At 41.6% G+C, this 21,878-nt stretch overlaps 1 protein-coding gene across 1 annotated transcript in view; it reads left to right on the forward strand.

Moving 5' to 3' along the window:
• The first annotated feature begins 3,839 nt into the window (after positions 1 to 3,839).
• The window catches only part of LOC105904680 (c-Maf inducing protein), a 38,247-nt gene continuing 20,208 nt past the window's right edge, over positions 3,840 to 21,878 (forward strand). The window contains exon 1 of the mRNA XM_012832584.3: positions 3,840 to 4,882. Coding sequence (XP_012688038.1) covers positions 4,559 to 4,882 — 324 coding nt within the window. The 5' untranslated portion in view covers positions 3,840 to 4,558. The remainder of the gene's footprint in view (positions 4,883 to 21,878) is intronic.

The following is a 21,878-nucleotide window of genomic DNA, read 5'->3' on the forward strand; positions in this document are numbered from 1 at the left end:
TGGCCTTTTGTCCACTTTCTGATCAATTAGATGGCTCTTGGAATAGAACTTAGGGAAATGGGACCACAGACAGGTTTTTGGTAGTCTGTATGAGAGCTGAAGTTTCCATTTGTAAATATTCCCATAAGGATCTTTCACACTGTTCAAGTGAAGACTTTTATAGGGAGAAGTAAGCATTAGGTGCAGTGTACCGTCATGTTAGTACATTACTGTTTACACTGGGGGTTAGCATCAGTACAATGTAATAGTATGTATTTATTAGAGAAGTTCATAGTTTATGTAGTAGTTTTGAAAGAACATCAGAATAAGAAATAGGTTTCCTGACAAGTAGGTTTTCACATGTGAATTTGTCTTGGAAATTAGGTACATCACCAGTGGTACTTTAATAGTAGTAAATCTATAATTAAGAACACAGACTATAAAAGTGGAGACAGACTGATATATTTAGTCATTTAGCAGACGCTTTTGTCCAAAGCGACGTACAAGGGAGAGAACAGTCAAGCAATAGAGACCTAGTGTAACAATAAATACTATTTTACATAAGAAATAGAAAAAAAAGTGCAGGAATGTAACTGCAAGTTAAGTACTAGTAGAAGTGCAAGTTAGGAAGGGAGGTGCTCTCTGAAGAGTTGGGTCTTCAAGAGCTTCTTAAACCCTAGACTTGTGTTCACATCTCTGTCTCCTCCACACACCTATTTTCCTGTAGCTCAGTTGACGCTCAGTAAATAACAATAGTCGTACTTAGATCAAAGAGGTAAAAAAAATGAACCATGTCTTTTAAATAACTGCAAATGACCACTGGACTAAGAATGAAGACACCCCAAAAATATCTCTGTGTGCTTACCTCCACAATTACCACCACTGGCCCATAACCCCATCGACTCGGAGAGACATGTAGCACTCGATGGCAGATCTCAGATGCCGTGAGGTCTCAACACCACATGAGTACATACTGTCTCAACTTTACAAAAAATAAAAAATAAATACACATTGCACGGCCTTGATTGATTGGTGTTTATACGATTATGTGGTGTGCTCAACTAACTCTAATACGATGATATTGCTCAGTAGAAATTGAGCTATCATTTTAAACTGTCTACATGACCCCATTTACTCTGAACAGGTGAGGAACAAACTGCAGGCTAACCAGAAGCTTATGGGAATGGGAACAACAACAGAAAAAATAGTGCTTCGTTTTATTTCTCTCTCAACACCACACAGTGTGAATGAGGAAGTGGCATGCTGAGATCATCTGATAAATGTTTCCCTCTGACTTTATATGGCTGTGTGTGTGTGTGTGTGTGTGTGTGTGTGTACTTGTGTGTGAGTGCGTATGTGGCTGCACAGAACAGCACAGCCCAGCGGAGGTGTGGGATTAACACAACAGGATTACTCTTGATAATCAGGATGGAGTTAATTCGTTTAAACTGAGCCGCGCTCTCAATGGGAGTTAATTTAACTAGAGGTCTTGTGACTTGACCAGAAGGATGAGCAGGAGTCAGACGCAGGAAGCAGGCTTTTCTGTTGCCCTAGACTGAAAGCACATCGCTTTCAAGCGCAAGGCCCATTTGGCAATTATTGTGTCCTTTCCAGGAACTCTGTTGGCAGGGGCAGGGACACCCCCAAAATGTATGCGGCCATATCCTGTGTCAAAAACAAACTACACTGAAATATATCATAACTGTTTGATCTCATAACATGAAAGTAATCATAAATGTAACCGTGTGAACAACACTCCACTCCATGTTTTCGGCTCACCCCTTCAGCTGAACACATGATCCACCGCCTGTTATTAAAGAAAACACACATATACACAGAAGTACTGATAAGACAAGGCAGTGTACACACACGCCTCCACAATGAACACTGCCTTTTGGTAAAAGGCAAAATTGACAGGATAAGCCAGGTCATGCTGTAACTAAATATGGGCTCAGAGAAGACGAGCATTCTCTCCTAAATTCTTTCTTTCTCTTTCCCTGCTTCTGTATTTTGCAACTGGAGGCTTTTTGGTTGAGGTTTGTAACCAAAGCCTTGCAAGCATGAGCACAACAATATGTCCCACGCCACCATGCAATGTGGTCAGGTTGAGCAATGCTGGAGTGGGTGAAACGTGTGTGTGTGTGTGGGGAGGGGGGGGGGGGGTTGATGACACGTTAGACAAACGGGTGGCACTGCCCAGACGGAATGTTGCCATTTTATTCCATTCGGTTTTCTTCCTGTGTAACTGGGTGAGGAGCAATCGCCCACAGGCAACGTCGTTCTCTCTCTCTCTCGCCTGCCCTCCTCTCTTCCAGTCAGATGATGTGACGGTTTCCTGGGCCTTGTGCTGCGGTGTTCACATGGTCGCTGAAATGTCAGCAAGCGGTGTGATGGTTGGGAGAAAGAGGAAGAAACCTGTCTGTCATATCTGTTGTGGAGGAAATCCAGCAAGTCATATGGAGACAGGGGAGATATGGGTAGCCTGAAGTTAGGTAAGGCTAGGCTTATTCACTTGGAGCCCTGGTCAACCAGATCAACAGTGAATCAGATCAAAAGCAAACACAGCAACTCAGGCTCACAGTCTTGGCCACTCTAAACAACACTCACCATGTCACACTTAGTAAGGAGAGTATATAAAGTAGTGTGGCTCTGTGAGTGTGTATTGGAATGGTAACATTAGTAGAGCTAATTTCTGCTTTCATCAAATTGAGATTGATCATGCATATTTGTCACCCTGTTTCTTTGCCTGCACGTCAGTTCTCCTTTCCCCGGAGAAGCAGTGTGCTCCTGGAAAAAGTACTCAGTAAAGACCAACAACAGGAGACCTGGTAGGCCGCTGAGCTTAGGGATGACATTCTGACCCAGGGGACCAATCAAGCTCACTTCCCCTCTCTAAAAGAGCAGATGTAATTGGCCATAATGAGTTCACTCATAGGTTACCATAAACTGTCTGCTTTATGGAGCCTGGGCTCAGGCTTGTTTGGCTCCCTCACAGAGATACAAACAAGTTATGTGTCAAAGCAAGTGACAGAAATAAAGCCCTCCTATGTTTTATGTATCAGCAATACAAACGATGCCTGCACAGACCTGAATTTGCATGCCAGTGTGTCTGCCACCTTGCCAAATTTCTAACAGATTAGCATCGTGAGCACGAGCTTTAGACCGTCCTGTTTGAAAGTTCTGTAGACAAGCCCACTGAAGGGGTCCGAGAATGCGCAAGCTCCAACTGATTAACCGTAGGGACAGGACTTTTTACCCTGCACTCCCCTGTAGCCTTTCGGTGAGGTCCCTGTTGCGTCAGCACTCCGAATAAACAATGCGTGTCCTCACCACCATCCTGCTCCCCAGCCTTTTGATAGTGACGATTTCAAGGAAAGATTTTGTGCATCGCATAGGCATGCCAATTACCCAATAAATTCTAAGGAATTTAGGCCTAATAGAGATAACGTCATCCATCTCAAGGATTGCGTCAATTGGTAGGCCTATTTACTGTAATGACACTCGACAGGGTAAATGGTTTAATTTTTTTTATAAATAGAATATAATATAGACCTATACAAAGCTTATTTTCAAAGTTGAGAGGGGGAATTAAAAACGCGTTTCCAATAGGCATATTAGCCTCCAATAGCCCTATATGTTTTAAACAACAAAAGACGACGAAAGCCGAATTGAGAACGTTGGTGAAAAGGTTAAAAGGTAGGTTAAATTACGAACCGTACAGCCTACAGACAACTGAAACCCGCCTGTTGAGCACGACAAAATAGCCCAAGATATAGCCTTAAGGTCATTCTTAGCGCATCATACCAAAGTTACAAAAAACGGAATTTGTGCGAGAGGCGGGGAGGGATAGGCTGGCGAGAAACCTCGATACCAGAAAGCCTCCACTTTTATCAACGTATTGAGAAAGACTAACCAAATTGATGTTGCGCCCTCTCCATTTTCATGCGAAGGAAACGGCACCCTATCACAGAAGCAGACAGTACAGCAGAGACGCACAGCGCATCCGTTTGCCTCCCCATTGACGTCACTTTGGTATCACATGAACGAGTCAGACCAATCCAAATTGCCCTATCGAAGTGCTTGGTTCCTTCGTGAAGATAGGGGGAAAAGACAGAAAAAAGGAACCGTGTCGACGAGCTGTTAATGAACAAAAACCTACAAAGAATTTCGCCGCCGACGGATTATAACCTGGACAGCGATTTTTACATGGTGATTATGGATTATGCTATTCTGAAGAGTGGCAAAATGGATTTGGCAATGGCCCGAACATATTGAATAGCTCGTGTGTGGGGGGAGGAAAGACATTTCAGCGAGAATTGTGAGGGACGATAAGAAGACAATAACCCTGTGAAACCTCTCACCTTTTCTCGCCCAGAAAGCCCTCTGAAGTATTCTTTAATGGCTCTTCTGTCTGCCTCTCCTCCGTGTCTTTTTTTCACCCGCACCACTCATAAAACAATCGAGGTCGAGTCGCCGTAGCCTGCCATTAAGTCCTGATTCGACCGTTCTGGTCTTAGGATCTCTTTTTTGGACCTATACCATACGGATAACCCTCCGTTGGTTGATACAGACGCTTAATATGGATTTTAACGGTAGCAGTGGAGGTAACGAGCTCCACAACAATCAGTTCTACCAGTCCGAGGAAAGCAAGCCTTTACTGGGAGAGATGTCTACGCCGCCACCACCAGAGGGTAATAATAATAAGCTGGGTGCCGGGCCATGTCGGAGGACCCTTCACTGCAGTAGCGGGATGCGTTATAAACTGCTTCAGGAAGGAGACATCCAGGTGTGCGTGATTAAACACCCTCGCACTTTCCTCAGCAAGATCCTCACGTCGAAATTTTTACGGAGATGGGAGCCGCACCACCTCACCTTGACAGAGAGCAGTCTAGTCTCCGCAACGGTGAGTGTTCCTCTTCCAGCAACGGCAGATGATAAGCGATCCAGCGATGGCCATGTTGTTACACATCAACCCTACCACTATTAAGCCAATTTGTATTTGTATCGACTGTATTGGGTGGCATATACTCTGTTTGGGCTTTGTCACTCACATGGGTTAACACTATCTGACGTAATTTGAATTGTACAGCAAAGATTCCATTGTTCCCCCTCGTCTCTTCGAATTTGTATTCCATTTTGTCAGCTGATATGATGGCTACAGTGTTGCTTTGTGTTTGTTCTCTGTCCGCCACAATTACTTCTCCTAGGCCTACATGTCAGAACTGTACTGGGCTCACAGATTCAATCTGTTTATGCGTTGCTGCGTGTGTGTGTAATAACTGTCTTCTGTAAGGTCAATAGTAAATAAGTATGCTAAGTATCCTACTATTGCTCTACGTTTATTGTATTATTTTCAGCTACATGGTTGATCAGATAGATAAACCTCAAACTTGGTAATGCTACATTGAGCTATTACTGTTGCAAAAAGTAACGTTACGTGTGAAGTAGGCCCGACAGTCGACGGGATATCAACGTATAGACCTTATCTCTGTTGTCCTTATCGTGCTTTTCATTTCAACGGATTTAGATGCAATTCTCTCGCAGCAGCCCACTGGAAGACATTTTCTTTTTTGGTTAGATATGATATTGAATTGGACATGCTGTGTAGGTAGGCTTCGCGCGATCTACTCATAATAGCTATATTTTAGGCCTACCTTTAGGCCGATCAAGTCGATTTTTTTAGTTCCGTGGCTAAGGTCATGTAGACTTTTCTCATGCAAAACAAAATGTAAATTGTTCTGATCAGGTAGGCGTACAAACTGATGATGCCCAAATGTAAGCCAATAAGCTATTGTTTTATTCAGATAATGTGCACTACATGTCTCTAATAATATGATTAACTGGAGAAGTTTTTTGTTACATATATGCTCATGGTAACTTGTTGCCACAAATAGGTTAGCTAAACCATCCAAAATGAACAACCTCTAATCCACATGAAAGTATGATGGCAGTCATTTGAATGACTTGAGATGTCAATTCACTTTAGGTTCAACAGTTCCGATTTATGTTATGTTCCAAGCTGACAAATAGCCAACATTGCCAACAGGAATCAAATCACTGCATATCATACAGTGCAGATTGCTGACCCACTGTATCATGTGAAGAGCAAGAAGGGTCTAAATCACACCATGTGCTTGAGAATTTGGCGAGATGATCTGGTCGTGCTTGAATGGGATTGGGGCTTTGTTGGTTTGGGTGGGTGTGTTCTATCCTTTGGTATGGGACCTTTTTTCCTGTGTCCCTCGCTGCACTCTGCTGCCCATTGTTCCTGACAATGGCTACCTCATTCCGCATGTTTTGATTGTTTTGATCACAATCTCCAAAAGAAAGTCACAGGAGATGATGTATCTTAACACACTTGTTCCTCCTACACAAAAATCACATCACATCGACTTTGTAAATTAGTTATATATTAATTATTAATGAATTATTTATTTATTTGATTTATTTATTTACTTATTCATATAAATGTACCCACTATAGGCTGCTGAGTTGGTCCTCAGTAGTTGTATGCATTTGTTCTGTAATGTGTAAAAGCTAAAACCATAAACATGGGTATATCGGCCAATATTTGAGCATCATGTAAAACTGTAAAATGAGCAAATTATTTGGGCCAGGGGTTAAGCATATGATTAATACAGTTAGTTTCTGCATATGGCGCATATAATGGATGTGATCCTCATGTTGGCAGGGCCACAGTCTGGCTGTAGACAGAGGAGATATTACCTGTTTTTAGACAGACGTAGGTAGGACTGTTACCCTTATGTAAACAAAATCTATGGCTGATCCAGGTGGAAAAGGCTTCACTCAGCTCTAGTGACTAGCATAACATATTTCATTTTATAACACACCTTATAGCATATTATAACCTGAGTCACCAGAATGGGTCTTCAAAGGGTATTCAAAGGTCTTGAAGTACATATGTGGATGTGACAAACTTGCTAAATGACCTTCAGAAATGGCATTTAAACTAGGGATCTGGAGATCTTAGAGAATATAATTTTTTTTTTTTTAAAAAGCAGAAAATCCAATCACCAGGAAATTATTTGTATCCATGGATTGGGGCCTCAAAGACAATCTTGTCACCAGCATAGACGCCGGATACATAAGAAAAAATATCTTCTTCCTCCCCCTTTTACGTTTTTGGTCCAAGATGTTTGTAGGTGTAACAGGTTAACATTTTTTTGTCTCACTCTTTTTTTTCATATTGTTCTAATTTGTATCTTAATTTGTTTATTAATGTTGGAGAGTTGAGACCTGTGGACTCTGGTCTGGGGCTTTGAGGAGTAGAGGTTGGGGGACTGGGGGGGGGGGGGGGGGCACACAAGTTGCAGCCAAGCGTGGCTAATGTTAATCGTTTTGCAATAGCTAAGGGGCTCTTCTGTCTGACACTTGTAGTGTCAGGACTTTTTTTTTTAAAGTGTCTGTCATGCATAGGTATCAAGGTATTACGTATACTGGGGTATTTAGAAATCCAGAAGGTATGATTTTCAATGCTGTCAAATGCTCCTCTTTAAACTTATAGGGCACCAACTTGGCTAACAAATTATTTGGTGGTAGAAAAGAAGTAATTGGCCTGTGGTTAATATAATTAGCAGTGATCAAGCCCATTTTCTTACATGTTTTACTATTAATAAGTTGGTTAACTATGTTTCCTATACACCCTGGGGGGTGATTAAGATGATGTGTGTTCTGCGGCAACGAGGAAGTGGAGGGGTGTTGAAATAAACAAAGGGTGATCTTTTTATCTCCTCAACAAGGAGTCTCCACGTTGCCCTAGCGCTCAGCTTCCACCGTTTACTTTGCATGATGGCTAATGTAGTTTCGCTCAAATTTGGTCATTGCTGCTCATATAATCAATTATGACTAGATATCAGGGTTTTTCCTGGGTCAAAATGGGTCTTCGGTGCTCAAAAAAAAAATTCCGCGCTATGCGCGCACAGTCTGTGTTACCATGTCACCTTATTAGCTTACATGTTACCATTTCATAAATAATGGAGGATATGCTTCAGGAAATCATTTTGCTTACACTTTAGATTCAAATAGATAGGCTAATAGATTGACAGTAGTCCAAGCCCCATGGTGCTATCATGTATGGTTCAAAGATTATCAAGGTTTACCTCTACATATGCAAACTACTGAAATGTATATCAATAAAATCTAGAACTAACCAGTGGTCAGAAATGTAACACACAAATTATGAAATTCAAGTTTATCTATTATTACTATTCATTTCTATTGTACAAACCTACATACCATTCTTTTTGTTTTTATTATTAAAACTGTCCACAAATATGTTTAATAGTGTGTTTAACTTCTATTGGCCCACCAATGGAGGCTGCGTTGGAAATCAAACTTTTGTCAGCATTTTGAGTGGACATTTCATTTGCATTTGTACAGGTGTATTCGTGCACGTCGGGCTGGCCCTCGCAGCGGAACGACAGTTTACAACCGCACCGGTTTATTTATCAATGATAATATTAATATTATTATATTCGAGATGCAACACAAATCTATCCGCTCTCCTCCGAACGAGCTGAGCTTTCATTGATAAACCAATGCGGTTGTCTGCCTCTTCCGAGGCCCCGCGGTCTACTGGTACTTGTTCAAACGGGTAGACAAATCAAATAATAGCCTACACCTGTGTATGTCCTCAACATAGCAGATATTTTAATACATTGAAAGCCATGAATACTGAAAATAGAATGTTATGCTCAAAATCAGCGCCGACTGATGAAGTCAGGATGCATACGCAAGTTGACTGATTGGCAGCTGGCCGCTCTGTCCATTCGCGCACCTCACAGTTGCGTATTGTTCAGACAAGACACGCTTATCAACTCGATTACTATTGACCAAAACATAACGAGGTTTCGGCTGTAGCCTATACTTGAAACATACTATTGAGACCATATTCGCTTACATGCATTGCACGCGTGATGAATTGCCAATCATTGAACAGAGGCTGCTCCTAGCTTGCCAGTTTAGAGAAGACGTTGGTTTGAATTTGAGCAAGTAGCTAGCTAGCAGTTGCTGACATTATCTAGCTAGCTAGCAGTTGCCTACAATATCTTAAAAAAATACTTTGATAGTAGGCTTAGTATTTTATTTAAGCAGTGTGTTTGTGTACCTATATATCCTATGTGTGATGGTTAGAATATTAATGCCATATACAATAACTCACTTATGAGAGCTATCCAAAGACTGGTGGCTGCCTTAATGTACTGTATTTAGCAGTCAACCTCCCTTACTCTGTACGTTTAGATGCTTTACAGGTAGCTGTAAGCCATTAGATGCATGAGAAATAATTCATATCTATAAATAACAGCTCACCTTTATCTTTTTAACCAGATTTGTAAACAGGTCGCGATCAATATTTTGCAGTAGCTGCAATAGGCTACCTTGGTTAAATATCGAATTACGGTAGATGCATGCTAGCATTGCGCTAAATAATTAAGACAGCTAACATTAATTAGTGGTGTTAACATAAAGTCAGTTATTGTATATGGCATTAATATTATTCTAAAACACCTTCACTAGTTGTTTTAACCAGATTTGTAAGCAGGTTGAAAACAACATTTTTGAAGTAAAGTCCCTTGGTTTAAAACAGCTAAAAGCTAGCTACATTAAGTTGCTTGCTCAAATCTCAAATCCAAACCAACGTCTTCTCTAAACTGGCAAGCTTGGAGCAGCCTCTGTTCAATGATTGGCTCAGGGGGTGGGAGGTGGGATGCGCCCTTGAAGTCGACGGTGAGGGCTCAAAACACTATTAAGCTGAATTGCGCCATGAATGACAGCTTTTTTTTATTATTTTTTTTTTATCGCAGACTTTTTTTTTTGCCTTAGGCGCTCGCGATTTGTTGTAGGCGCTCGGGAAAACGGCTTAGGCGCGCGCCCAAATTTTCTCTATGCAGGAAAAACCCTGGATATGGAGTCATGAAAAATATTGCCACATATAACTTTATCATGAGGTGACTTCTTCCAACTACAAAAGCAGTTTATTAGCCACGTGATTTTGCACATCGTCTCCGTTCAGCCCACTATGTGTCTGCCACAGCAGTGTCGTCGTAGGCTACCTCCAGCAGTCTCTTTAAGTAATTTAAGCACAGAAAGACTTGTCTAAGTAGGCTAATTGCATGTTAGACACACAGCATTGTAGGCTCGACAATGTCATGTTAGAATTCCATTACCAGCTGCTCAGTTTAAAAAAAAAAATTGTCATATACCTAGTAAAATGTCAGGAAGGTATGATGGTTTGAAAAAATAGATACTGCCCAAGCCTAGCCATGCATGATATACACACAGCACACACAGACCAAAGCCTCCTTAAAGAAGTCCATTAAGCATTTGCCACAATGACTGGAAAAATTACAAATGTCACTGTTTACATCTTGTTCTTACAAACTTGCAAGGTTTAAATATTCAGAAAGTGTTGTAGAGTAGTTGAAGAGTTTTTTTTTTTCTCTCTCTCTCTCTCTCTCTCTGAAGTAGATAGGTTAACCTTAAAATTGTACATGTGTGCGTAGCTTCCTTCCTTCCTCCTTCTTTGTTTCTTTTTCTTGGTATTGTGGCTCACCAATCAATGACCCAGTTTTTTTTGTACATCCCCCTTACAGTTTTTAAAATCTGAGCACTGGTTGACCCTTCTACCCAGACAGCAGCCTGTTCTAACTGTTGTTTTTGGGTAAACGTCGCTGGCATGGCTCCGAAGTGATCTCATTGAGTGATATGAAAAAGGTGACTCACTCTTTCGCTCTAATCACCATCGTTTTGGTGTGTGTGTGTGTGAGTTGGGAAGGGGTGGAGTGCATTTGCGTAGCAAGTATTTCCTGATGCCCTCAATACAAACAGACATCAAAGCTTCCCTTGTAAGTATGTATACCCGGACATGCATTTTTTTTTTTTTTTCACCAGTATTGACAAAAGTAAACGAACTCTTTGAGTGTTCATCCATGGTTGTGTATGCATATGGGTGGCACACCAGTGACGATGAGGAATAATATTACATCATAGCATTTCTAGGCAACTATACTGTCCTTGGTAAGCCTGGTAATGGTTTGTTGACCAATTAACAGTTTAGACTTCCAGGCTGTTCTTGCATGATGGCTTGCTGTAGGCTGTCTATGGTCTCTGTGTCTTGATTGAGGCCCACGATGACCCGAAACAGAGAGACACAATGAGACAGAGGAGAGAACAAGCCAAAACCCCCTCTGAACCTCCCCCGGTCCCTCCCGGCAGACTTCCAAAAGTGCACTCCGATTGGGCCGTGGGATCTGCATTTCTTTATCGTGACATGCAGCAACGATTAGAAGATTTTCAAATGCTGGCCGGCAGCCAGTGGACCCATACACCCATTCAGTTTCGAATTGTTGACTTGTATGTGTGTTAACCTATGTTTTTACTTCTGATTTAGTTGTATGTTTATTTGTTTTCTTTGTGTAAGCCAGGTAGGTCAACACTGGTTCTGTGTCTGTATCATGGTATGGAGAAGTCTATGTAATGTCCTGAGGCTGATGGCGAGGACGATGAGAGTACAGTTTCATGTAACATCACTGAATGTGTCTCCTGGACTGCAGTGGTTTAATGCATATGTGTAAGTGGCTTGTATTGAAGCCCTCTGCAGTGATGAGATCCCTTGCAGCCTGTGAGTCCAGGCCAAGAAAACCCAGAACTAGGTCACCTATGGAGGTGAGGCCCGAACTAGGTTCTGCCTGGTTGAGGAGCTGCTGGTGTTGAAGGGTGGAAGTGAAGGTGGGGGGGGGGGGGGGGGGGGGGGGTAAAAATGATGCGCAATACAGAAAGTAAAAATAGACTCTTCACTTCTGTCACTCTCTACGCAGGCTAGTGCCAGCAACCTGTGATTAGGAAGTGTGCCTGAGACGTGTAGTTTCCTCATTTTCAGTAGGAGCTGAAGTTGAAACTCATGCAACATGGAGGCGATCTTGGTCTTGAAATGGATCATTCTGTAAAGCCATGCTTTAATAGTTATGTAGACCCATCTAAACCAGTAAATAATGTATAATGGTTTTTGGGCATTTAACTGTCCTTTTGAATAGTATCTGCTGTACGTCTGCTGTAGTTGCTGTAGTGCTGAATAATCTTTCATTGTTTTCATGAAACATGGTAAATACGTCCAGAATTGCATTTAATACCACCTGAGCTTCTTGTATGTGTCTAAAGTGTGTGTGAGTATGAGAGAGAGCGAGAGCACTTAGCTGAATTCAGAATAGCAGGGATGTGGGATCTGAATGTCACCTGTGGTGAGGCTCGTCTGAAGAGGTTTTCCCAGAGATGTGTAGCATATGTTTGCTCAGTCTTATTCGCATATGATGGACGTCCTACCTAGTCTCCAGGCAACAGGTCTGTGTAGAGAAATGGACAGAGCATGACAAAAAAAGCTTTTTAAAGCTTTTTTTCTAACATGAATTAGTCAGGAAAGTGTGTAGTATTGTCTGTGGCTTATTTGGCCGACATCCTGCCTTTACTGCTGTGTTTTCACATTAGTTTGGGACCAACAATGTACTCCGGTCCAGCAGTGGCACTAAACAGCAGCCGTTCTCCTGAGATGCATTACATCATTGCAAAGCATCTACAAGCTCAAGCTGGTGTTGATTTTGAGCTCTTCACATAATGTGAACAGGTGCAGTGAAAAGAACTGGACAGGTGAAGATGAAGACTGTGAAAAGAAAGTACAGTGTTTGTGCAGTGTCTCCTCTAACTAGTACCTAACTCGCACTTACAGTAGTTACATTCCTGCACTTTTTAATTCCTTATGTAAAGTAGTATTTATTGTTACACTAGGTCTCTATTGTTTGTAGCTTGATTGTTTTCTCCTTTGTACGTCGCTTTGGATAAAAGTGTCTGCTTAATGACTAAATGTAAATGTCATGAGTCACCTGGAGAATTAGAAGAGGAACACATTTTTCTTTTTTAAACGATAGGAGTGAACAGACAGAGTATAGATGGACAGAGGGATGGAGTGACTGTCAGATTGACAAAGATGGAGTGATTGTCAGATGTACAGAGGGATGGAGTGACTGTCAGATGGACAGAGGGATGGAGTGACTGTCAGATGGACAGAGTGACTGTCAGATGGACAGAGGGATGGAGTGATTGTGAAATGGACAGAGGGATGGAGTGACTGTCGGATGGACAGAGGGATGGAGTGACAGAAGAGGCTTGGACTGCAGGAGGCCTCGTGTGGAATCATCAAACTGAAGGATTTCCAGCCAGGAAGTTGTTTGACCGCTGCCACAGCTGACAAAGTATGGAATGGTTTGTGGCAGGCATTTCTCGTTTGCGTTTGTTGCTGCCTGGTTAGTTTGCTAATACAGGACTTTCCTGAGAACAGCCTCCTGGGTCACAGTGGGCAGAGCATTGCATTAGCAGAGCCAAGGCAAACACTTCAGTTCCTTCAGTGTGTAAATCAATGTAGTGTACTGATGAATGGATGTGGTCAGTGTTCAAGTATACATTGGGTAAAAATGGGTAAAATAGATGGCTTTTAAAGGCATTTATGGCATTTATGATTCTATTTCCTACCGCAGTGTCTAATAGAGTTGGGGGGAGGGGGGGGGGGGGGGGGGGGGGGGGGGGGAATTGATACAGAGTAATATAGCGTTGTTTTTCGGCAGAATCTTATCACAATACTTTTTACGTTTTAAAATTTTAAAGAAACCAAATAATATCATATCATGGTCCAAATATTGTGATGGCATCATATAATTGCATCTGTGGCAATTCCCACCTCGAGTGTCTAGTGGTGGTATTGGTTGGTGATCTCAACATACAACATTTGAAGATAGGAATAAAGTTTCTGTGTTACGTGTCACTGTGTTTGACAGCGGCTTGCTAAAGGACGGCTCCCCTCGTGCTTGACTAAATATCATTATTTGTGATCCACATAAAGACTTTAGGAAGCCTAAAACGTTTTCTTACAGAAGGGTAGTACATGAATTGGTCATGAAAGTGTGGAGTATTTGTTATCATGTGTTTGCTCAGTCTTAAGGCCGAAATATTCTTCTACGACTCCGTTACTCCGTGGTCACGCAGTTGGCTCGACGGACTCGTTTTCATTTATGGTTCTCCGACGGTTGTGGGTGTTGGAAAGCAATTTAAAAAAAAAAAAGATGGCGGCGGACCAAACTCCGTAGATGGTCGTATTTGCACATAAAAGTTGTTTGTTTGACTTCTTTTGCTTAGATTTTTTTTAGGTTACCGTGAAATAGATAGTATTATAATAGTGCAATGTAAAATAAATTAAAATATAGCTGCAAGCAGCGATGCGGATTCCTCCAAAGATTGTAAAACCAGGGGGAAATGTATATTCTTTACAATTTTGGAAAGAAGAGTAAAAGAAGGAAAGAAGAGTGGAAGAAGGAAAGAATAGAGGAAAGAAGAGTGAAGAAAGAAGTGTCTTGCTAAAGCTTTGACAGGGAATTGAACTATCAACCTTCTGATTTCTAAACGACTTCTCTACCCCTGTACCAATGTCACCCAGGTGTATGTCTCAAAGTTTTGCTTACATATTACTTCACTTCCTTGTTGGCGGCTTTTCTGCTGAATTTGAGTGGCTATACCGGACAAACGGTTGTGAGGATCAAAATTCTATTCTATATTGTTTGTGAGGCTTGGTCTGAAGATCATCTCTGGTGATTCTGAAGAAGATTTGACCAAAATTGTAGGAGGAGTAGGCTTTCAAAGGTTTTTTGATAAAACCGGGAATAACAGAAAATCTATACAACCGAAAATTGACGCCATTGAACGTTGAATTCGTCTTTATCCGAGGAATCCAATGGTACCTCATTTTTGAAAATCGTCAAACGGTTCAAAAGTTACAGTGTTAACAAAAGTCCAACTTTGACCCGTTGGTGGCGCTAGTGTGGTCTAGTGGGAGACATGAAACTTGGTGTGAGTAAAGAAGGGACTGTCCTTAATGAGTGTGCCAAATTTCAGAAAAAGTTACCATACGGTTCTAGGGGCTGCCATTGACTTCCCATTGCACAAGAATAATAGGTTTCCTCCTGACGGAGGAATCCTAATAAAATAAAATGACCATAAATTACGCTTTATTCGCATATGATGGACGTCCTACCCAGTCTCCAGGCAACAGGTCTGTGTAGAGAAATTGACAGAGCATAACAAAGCTTCTTTAAAGGTAGTACATGAATTAGTCATGAAAGTGTGGAGTATTGTCTGTGGCTTATTTGGCCGACATCCTGCCTTTACTGCTGTGTTTTCACATTAGTTTGGGACCAACAATGTACTCCGGGCCAGCAGTGGCACTAAAGAGCCTCCGTTCTCCTGAGATGCATTACATCATTGCAAAGTTTTTCTAAACAAGTACTGCTTTGAACACTTCTTGTTGATTTGGTGCATTACTCTAGTCATGTGTTTGACAGTATTATACTTCAATTGCGGTCAGGAAAGTCACTCATGTTGTTGATCATCATCCCACACAACTGGTGACCTAGTCAGTTGATCAGAAAAAATATTGGTCTGAGTTTGAATGCGGTTAGAAGATGGCCTATACACATGGTACCCTGGTGATCTGTGGCTCTATGTGAACTGTTGCAATGAAACACACACACACACACACACACACACACACACACACAAAGTGAGAGAGAGCACATAATCATATGCACACAGCCACAATCATATTTACACACAGAGACAGAGAGAGGACGCAGCCGCACACAAACACAGACGTATCCATATTCACACACACACACACACCCTGAGGTCATTCAGCTGACTGCATGACACTGAGGTCAAAATGAAGTTCCTCACAGCTCATCATATGTCAGCTTCTAGGAAATTCTGCTAAGCCAAACAGACAGAGAATCCTCCCCAGACCTCAGAGCTCTGCTGTCGGTCAGGTGTGCGAGCGTACCGAGACGTGGGGTAGACTAGAGCTAGGTTTGGAACGGCCATTCACATTCATCCCTCTGGGCAGGCATTCTTAAAATTTTGGTTGATCAAAATGAATTAGACTAGCCCAAATAAAGCAATTTATTCATGTAGAAAGGTGGATATGTTTGAGAAAGCGATACAAAATAAGTGTATTTAATAAGCACAGACTGAAACAATCATCATGAATATCATTATAGGTCTGTCTTGTCTGTTTCTCAGTCAGCCTGTTGACGCCGCTGCTTTCTATGTGTCATAGAAAAATCTGAGGATTGTAGGATTGCAGTTTTTCTGTGAATGGGAATGACATCCACTTCATGTCCCCATGACTCGGGAAAACAGGTTTGACTGGTGACAGACTGAATGGGCGATCTTCTCTGATAGCTCATGTTATGCAGGGATATGGTGTTTGTGTTCTTGAACAAAAGCCAAACGCTCTGCTTTTGTTGAAGTACGAAACAGATGTTGTTTATGTGTTTCATGTTAAATATGATCTTTCGTCATATTTAATTATATATGTCACAGTCTACATATTAGCCAGAGCTTGAAAAGAAATATCCGTCTGGTTATTTATATCAGATAATAATTTCAGTTGGACAGAGACATGCACAGTAACCATTTAGATATTCTTATGACAGACACTCGCAGTGTTACCTTGCTAATTTGCAAGCTTCGCTGCTACTTGGACAGAGACCTCACTGAAGCCTTTGCTGCCTTAAAGGCTGCCCACACAAATCTTTCTTCCAAGAATATAAACCACACCGAAGGTTTCTGGAAATTCTTGCCCCTGACTTCCACTGATGTCTTTGACAGCGTCTCACACGATCCAAGTAGTCTCAAATGTGATTATATTTATTCCTTGTTAACAAAGATATCATCTGTTTTGGGGGTTCTGCACATGGTGTGTCGTGACTCTACTAGTCTTTTGTCTTTGTCTACTGAGCAAGCTAATATGGCTACCATTCATTTTAGCTGACTAGTTTGACGGCATATTGAGGCCTTTGGATGCCCTTTCACCACCCTTTCTTCCTTTGGCCTCTCTTTCATGTGTGTATCCCGATCTTTCTTTTGGCCAAAGCGCTTGTGCCTAGTTGCAGATGTCTGCAACTGCAGTACACAGCACTATAGCATGTACGTGCAAGCTTGAGATGTTGCCATGGTTACTAGCCATGGTAAGAAGCACTGGGATCCTGCCAATCTTTTGTCCTGGGGGTTGTTAAATATGAGTTGCATCATGAAATGTAAGCACCTAAACTGTTGAGATGGGGATAGAAAATTGAGTGTTGTAATTTGTTTCTCATACCCCACAAAAAAATCAGTAACGATATTGTGTGTTTTTTTACACTAGAGTTGTTACACCTCTAGTGGATGGCAGTGGTGCGTAATTTAAAGGAAGAGGAAGGTTTTGAAGAGGAAGTTTGCTTTCACACGTCCGTAAGATAGAATTTATGGTAGGCATTTAAGAATCCGGGCAACAGGAGTTCCGTGGATCCCCTAGAAATCGCTATTGGTTTGCTGTCACCCTTCCAAACTTTACCCCCCTAGGTGTACTATGCAGAACGTGATCTATCATCAAAAATAGAATATAGTTTGTATAATTATGTTTTCATTAGTGACCACCTGTAACAGCAAATTGTTGTGTTTTGTCAGCTCGGAATGAGCTGTACATATTTACATAGGGGGTGGGTCCTCTTCCAAGAAGTCCGCCCTGTTGTGCCGCCATGTTTCTTCAGTAGCATAGGACGGGCAAACCAAAACTCTAGAGGCCTTCCATGTTTTTTATGGCTCCGGATGGATACTGCAGCTTCTTCGACTTGGTTGAAAAGGGAGAGGTATTTAGTTGGTTGCAATCTGCAGCTTCACCACTAGATGCCACTAAATCCTACACACTGTATCTTTAAGCTAAACAACATCAATCTTTTGATTGTTTCAGAAACTGTGAAACAAAAATACTTGCTTACGTGTGTGTGTCTGTGTGTGTTTGTGTGTGACCATAAAATGAATTATCTAAAATAATGTGGGTGAAATTCTGCTGTGGTTTTGACAGCTCAATCTATTTCCTCTCTCCGTCAAGTTTCTTTGAAGTCGCTGATGAACATGTGGTTTAGTTTCATCACCAAGCCCTTGACGTAGTTAGTTGTCTATTAATACACAAGGCAGCCTTTCACCATGCAGTCATGTCGGAGATCTGAGAACCGGCTTTTAGAACCAGAGTTCTCACCACCAGGTGACTCAGCCAAGACTGCACCCACCACTCCAGGGGGTTGCGCTGCCACTGAACTGACGGCACCAGGGCAGCCAGTACCCAACGCTGGGGCTGGGCCTCTGACCACATTCTAGACACTCGTGGAAACATTTTGACTGATAAGAGACAGAGTAATGCTAGATTTATAGTTATCCATTTGGACGGAGACGGACACATAGCCACGCCTTGGCAACATCCTTCCCCGTGGTGGAACGCCCATCCGAGCCCATCCGAGCCCTTCGGAGAGCTGGACGGACACCGACGTGCACCTCTCGATTTTTGTAACTTTTTCGGATACGAACGGATAGCGACGGATACCCCCTTGGCTGTGATTGGTCCGCTAACGAAATAATTTCCTAACTACATCATTTCCGGAATCTCACATTTCCTGTTTCATTCCCTATCTGTTCCTATTCTGTTATAGAGTGTGGATCAGCCGAATATTTCTGTCCGAGCCCGGCCTGCGTCCGACAGAGTAGTGCCCGAGCCAGACAGCCATTCAAATATATTGTCGGAATCCAACCAGACATAGTCAATGTCTCAACTGTTCATACTAATGACACATTTACGTATGTTTTTTATGAATAGCCTGTAGACCGTCTCACAAGCTTCTTCTAGTTGATTATGAACAAACATAACAGAAGAGGTCTGAAGATATTTCTGAAACACTTATAAGGACGCTCAAATGACCGCGAATTCATAGGAGAGAATACTATCCCATTCTCACAGGAGACATCACAGCAATCGGAGCATATTTGTCAAACGCGATAAAAGATAGCCCTACTGCTCTGAAATATTCCCATTCCATACTGAATATTCTGTTTAGATCAAAGGTTTGTTTTTCGACACCGTGATATTTCAGATGATGGAACAGTTGAAATGAATGCTCATATACAAAAGCTAACATTAACGTGAAGTGGAGTTAACTTGCAGCCAACACCATTGTATTACAAACCCTAACACACACACATAATGAGAAAGTAGGCTTATTACACCTGGCGATTATCTCGCCTTTTATCTTCCATCTTTGAATAATGTAACTTATAAACAAGTCGTTTTAAAGCGCTGTGGCCGTCCTGAAAAGATGTGTCAATAAATGAATTTAATCCATAGAATCCACGTTGACTTCACTACTTATTAAGATATTGTAACAAATCACGGAAGTGTGGAATATTTGTTATGGCTTTTAATTAAACACTAAACACAATACAATGTCAAAATGGCACGGGCTTTATGCCCTGCTACAAGTTATCACGAACAGACTGTGCTACCGTCACACACCTGTATAAACTCCGTCCCAACACAGAACAACGACATGCAATTAGAACAGTAAGGAACATTGTTAAAGAACATCGTTGGGCGCTGCATCACATAGAGAAAAGTATGTGCCCGCCGCACGGCATTATGGGGCGACTATGCCGGCAAGTTAAATATGGAATGTTCAATGCCTTATTGCGCTGACTTGTCCCAGCCCTACCCCAGCCCGACAGCAAGTAAAATATTTAGTCCGAACCCCAATGAGTCAATGTCTCAACTGTTCATACTACTGACACATTTACATATGTTTCTTAAGAATAACCTGCCTTTATTAAACTCGAGCATCAACAGATGAATGATAAATGCACTGGCTCACACAAACAAGCCCCGTTAAACGCACAAGCGCGCACAAAAGGGAGATAAGCATATTGAAATGAATTATTCACATTGCAAGAACGGAATGAAATGGCCTACACATTACACACGCTATGCATCTGATATGCCTAAATACAACTCACGTTATATGCTACACCAGAAGAGGCGCGAATAAAACATCTTTTTTCTTGAAAAATGTAAGTACACGGACACATTCCTTATAAAAGTATCTACATAGTCCAACCATCGATGTTTAATCCATGTTGTGGAGAAAGAGGATGGCATCAATCATATTTCATTAAAGCTTCACACTTCTTACATTGGACATATCAAACAGCCTCATTAGAATCCGCATAGAATATGATGCCATCCGACAGAAATATCTCCATAGGCCTACAGTAAATTTCCCCTCGAGTGTCGTTTTAAACTCTCCAGATGACAGTTTCTTTTTTTTTAAACTTTAAGTGCACAAAGTTCGTTATAAAACGATCTACATAGTCCAACAATCGAGGTTTAATCCATTTACATTTAGTCATTTAGCCGATGCTTTTGTACAGGGGAGAAGCATGTGAAGCAAACACGTTTACTTGACTACTTATTAAGATATTTAAATATGGAATGTTCAATGCCTTGACTACTAAGCAGAAATATCTCCATACAGTAGATTCCCCCTCGTTTTGTATTGTTTTAAACTTTCCAGATGACAGTTTATTTTTAACTTCTTCCCTGATACCAGTTTGCCTCCTGTAATCGCGTTGTCACAGCTAGGACATAAAAACAATCCCCGCACACAAGAAGGCTATTATCCTAAATGTGATTTATTTTACGCTCAGAAACGAACTTCTCCATCACGTGAGGCAGACACGTTGACTTGACTACTTATTAAGATATTTAAATATGGAATGTTCAATGCCTTATCACACTTATGTTTGAAAGCCATTGTTTTCAGCTTGCAGGTGCTTTTGCCTCTGGCCCAGTTCGTCGGTTTTGACGTTCATCTCTCTCCCCCAACCATCCAGGTTTAATCAATCCGCGTTGACTACTAAGCAGAAATATCTCCATACAGTAGATTCCCCCTCGTTTTGTATTCTTTTAAACTCTCCAGATGACAGTTTATTTTTAACTTCTTCCCTGATACCAGTTTGCCTCCTGTAATCACGTTGTCACAGATATTTTTTTGCCCAGTCAGCTTGTTGGTCTTGACGTTCAGATGTTGCGCCTAAACTATCATATCGTCTCGTCACATGATCAAATAGAGACTTGACATTGGACAACAGCATACATATTACCCAGCAATCATTACAAATCTGAATATGACAAAAAATACCAAAGAAAATAAGATAGTATTCATTTCATTGAATCGTTTTTAATAGTTTCTATAGTGTATGTAAGATAAGCATATCATTTTGTTATAGATTGCTACTATTTTTCACACAAATAATACCTACCATGATGGAGATAAGTTTGCCTTTTCAAGTGAATATATAGCGTTAGACAGACCAGCCATTGTAATGTAGTGTGTCTCAAAGACCCATGTGACTACACCTGTTGCTCTTGATGACGTGACGGCTGGGAGGAGGGAGATAGAATTCGTCGATTGTTTATCACTCAAAGAGGTCGCGTAGTAGCTCGTCTATGACCAAAAAACCGCTGTTCCATCTACTGTTCTGGCGGTGAATTGTTTTCAACACCCACAGCCGTCGGAGAAGTATAAATCAAAAACAGTACGTACAAATCCGTTTCCCCGCCCATCCGTAAAACGGACGGACACCGACGCAGATCTATAATTCGGGCTTAAGCCAGGCACTTTGCTCTCTTTGTGTATACACACACAAACACACACACACACGCATGCATACATACATACATGCGCACACATACACACATACAAACACACACATACATACAAACACACACATACATACAAACACATACATACATACATACATACATACATACATACATACATACATACATACACACACAGAGCTCATCCTTTTGGAATGGAGCGACTGTCTGTGTTGATGACGGGGACTCTATCCTTGCTGTAACCAGTGAAGGGGGGGGGGGGGGGGGAGATTTGATATAGTTTAGTATCGTTTATGCTTTGCTT

The sequence above is a fragment of the Clupea harengus genome, chromosome 3, assembly GCF_900700415.2.
Source record: "Clupea harengus chromosome 3, Ch_v2.0.2, whole genome shotgun sequence".
Lineage (NCBI taxonomy): Eukaryota > Metazoa > Chordata > Actinopteri > Clupeiformes > Clupeidae > Clupea > Clupea harengus.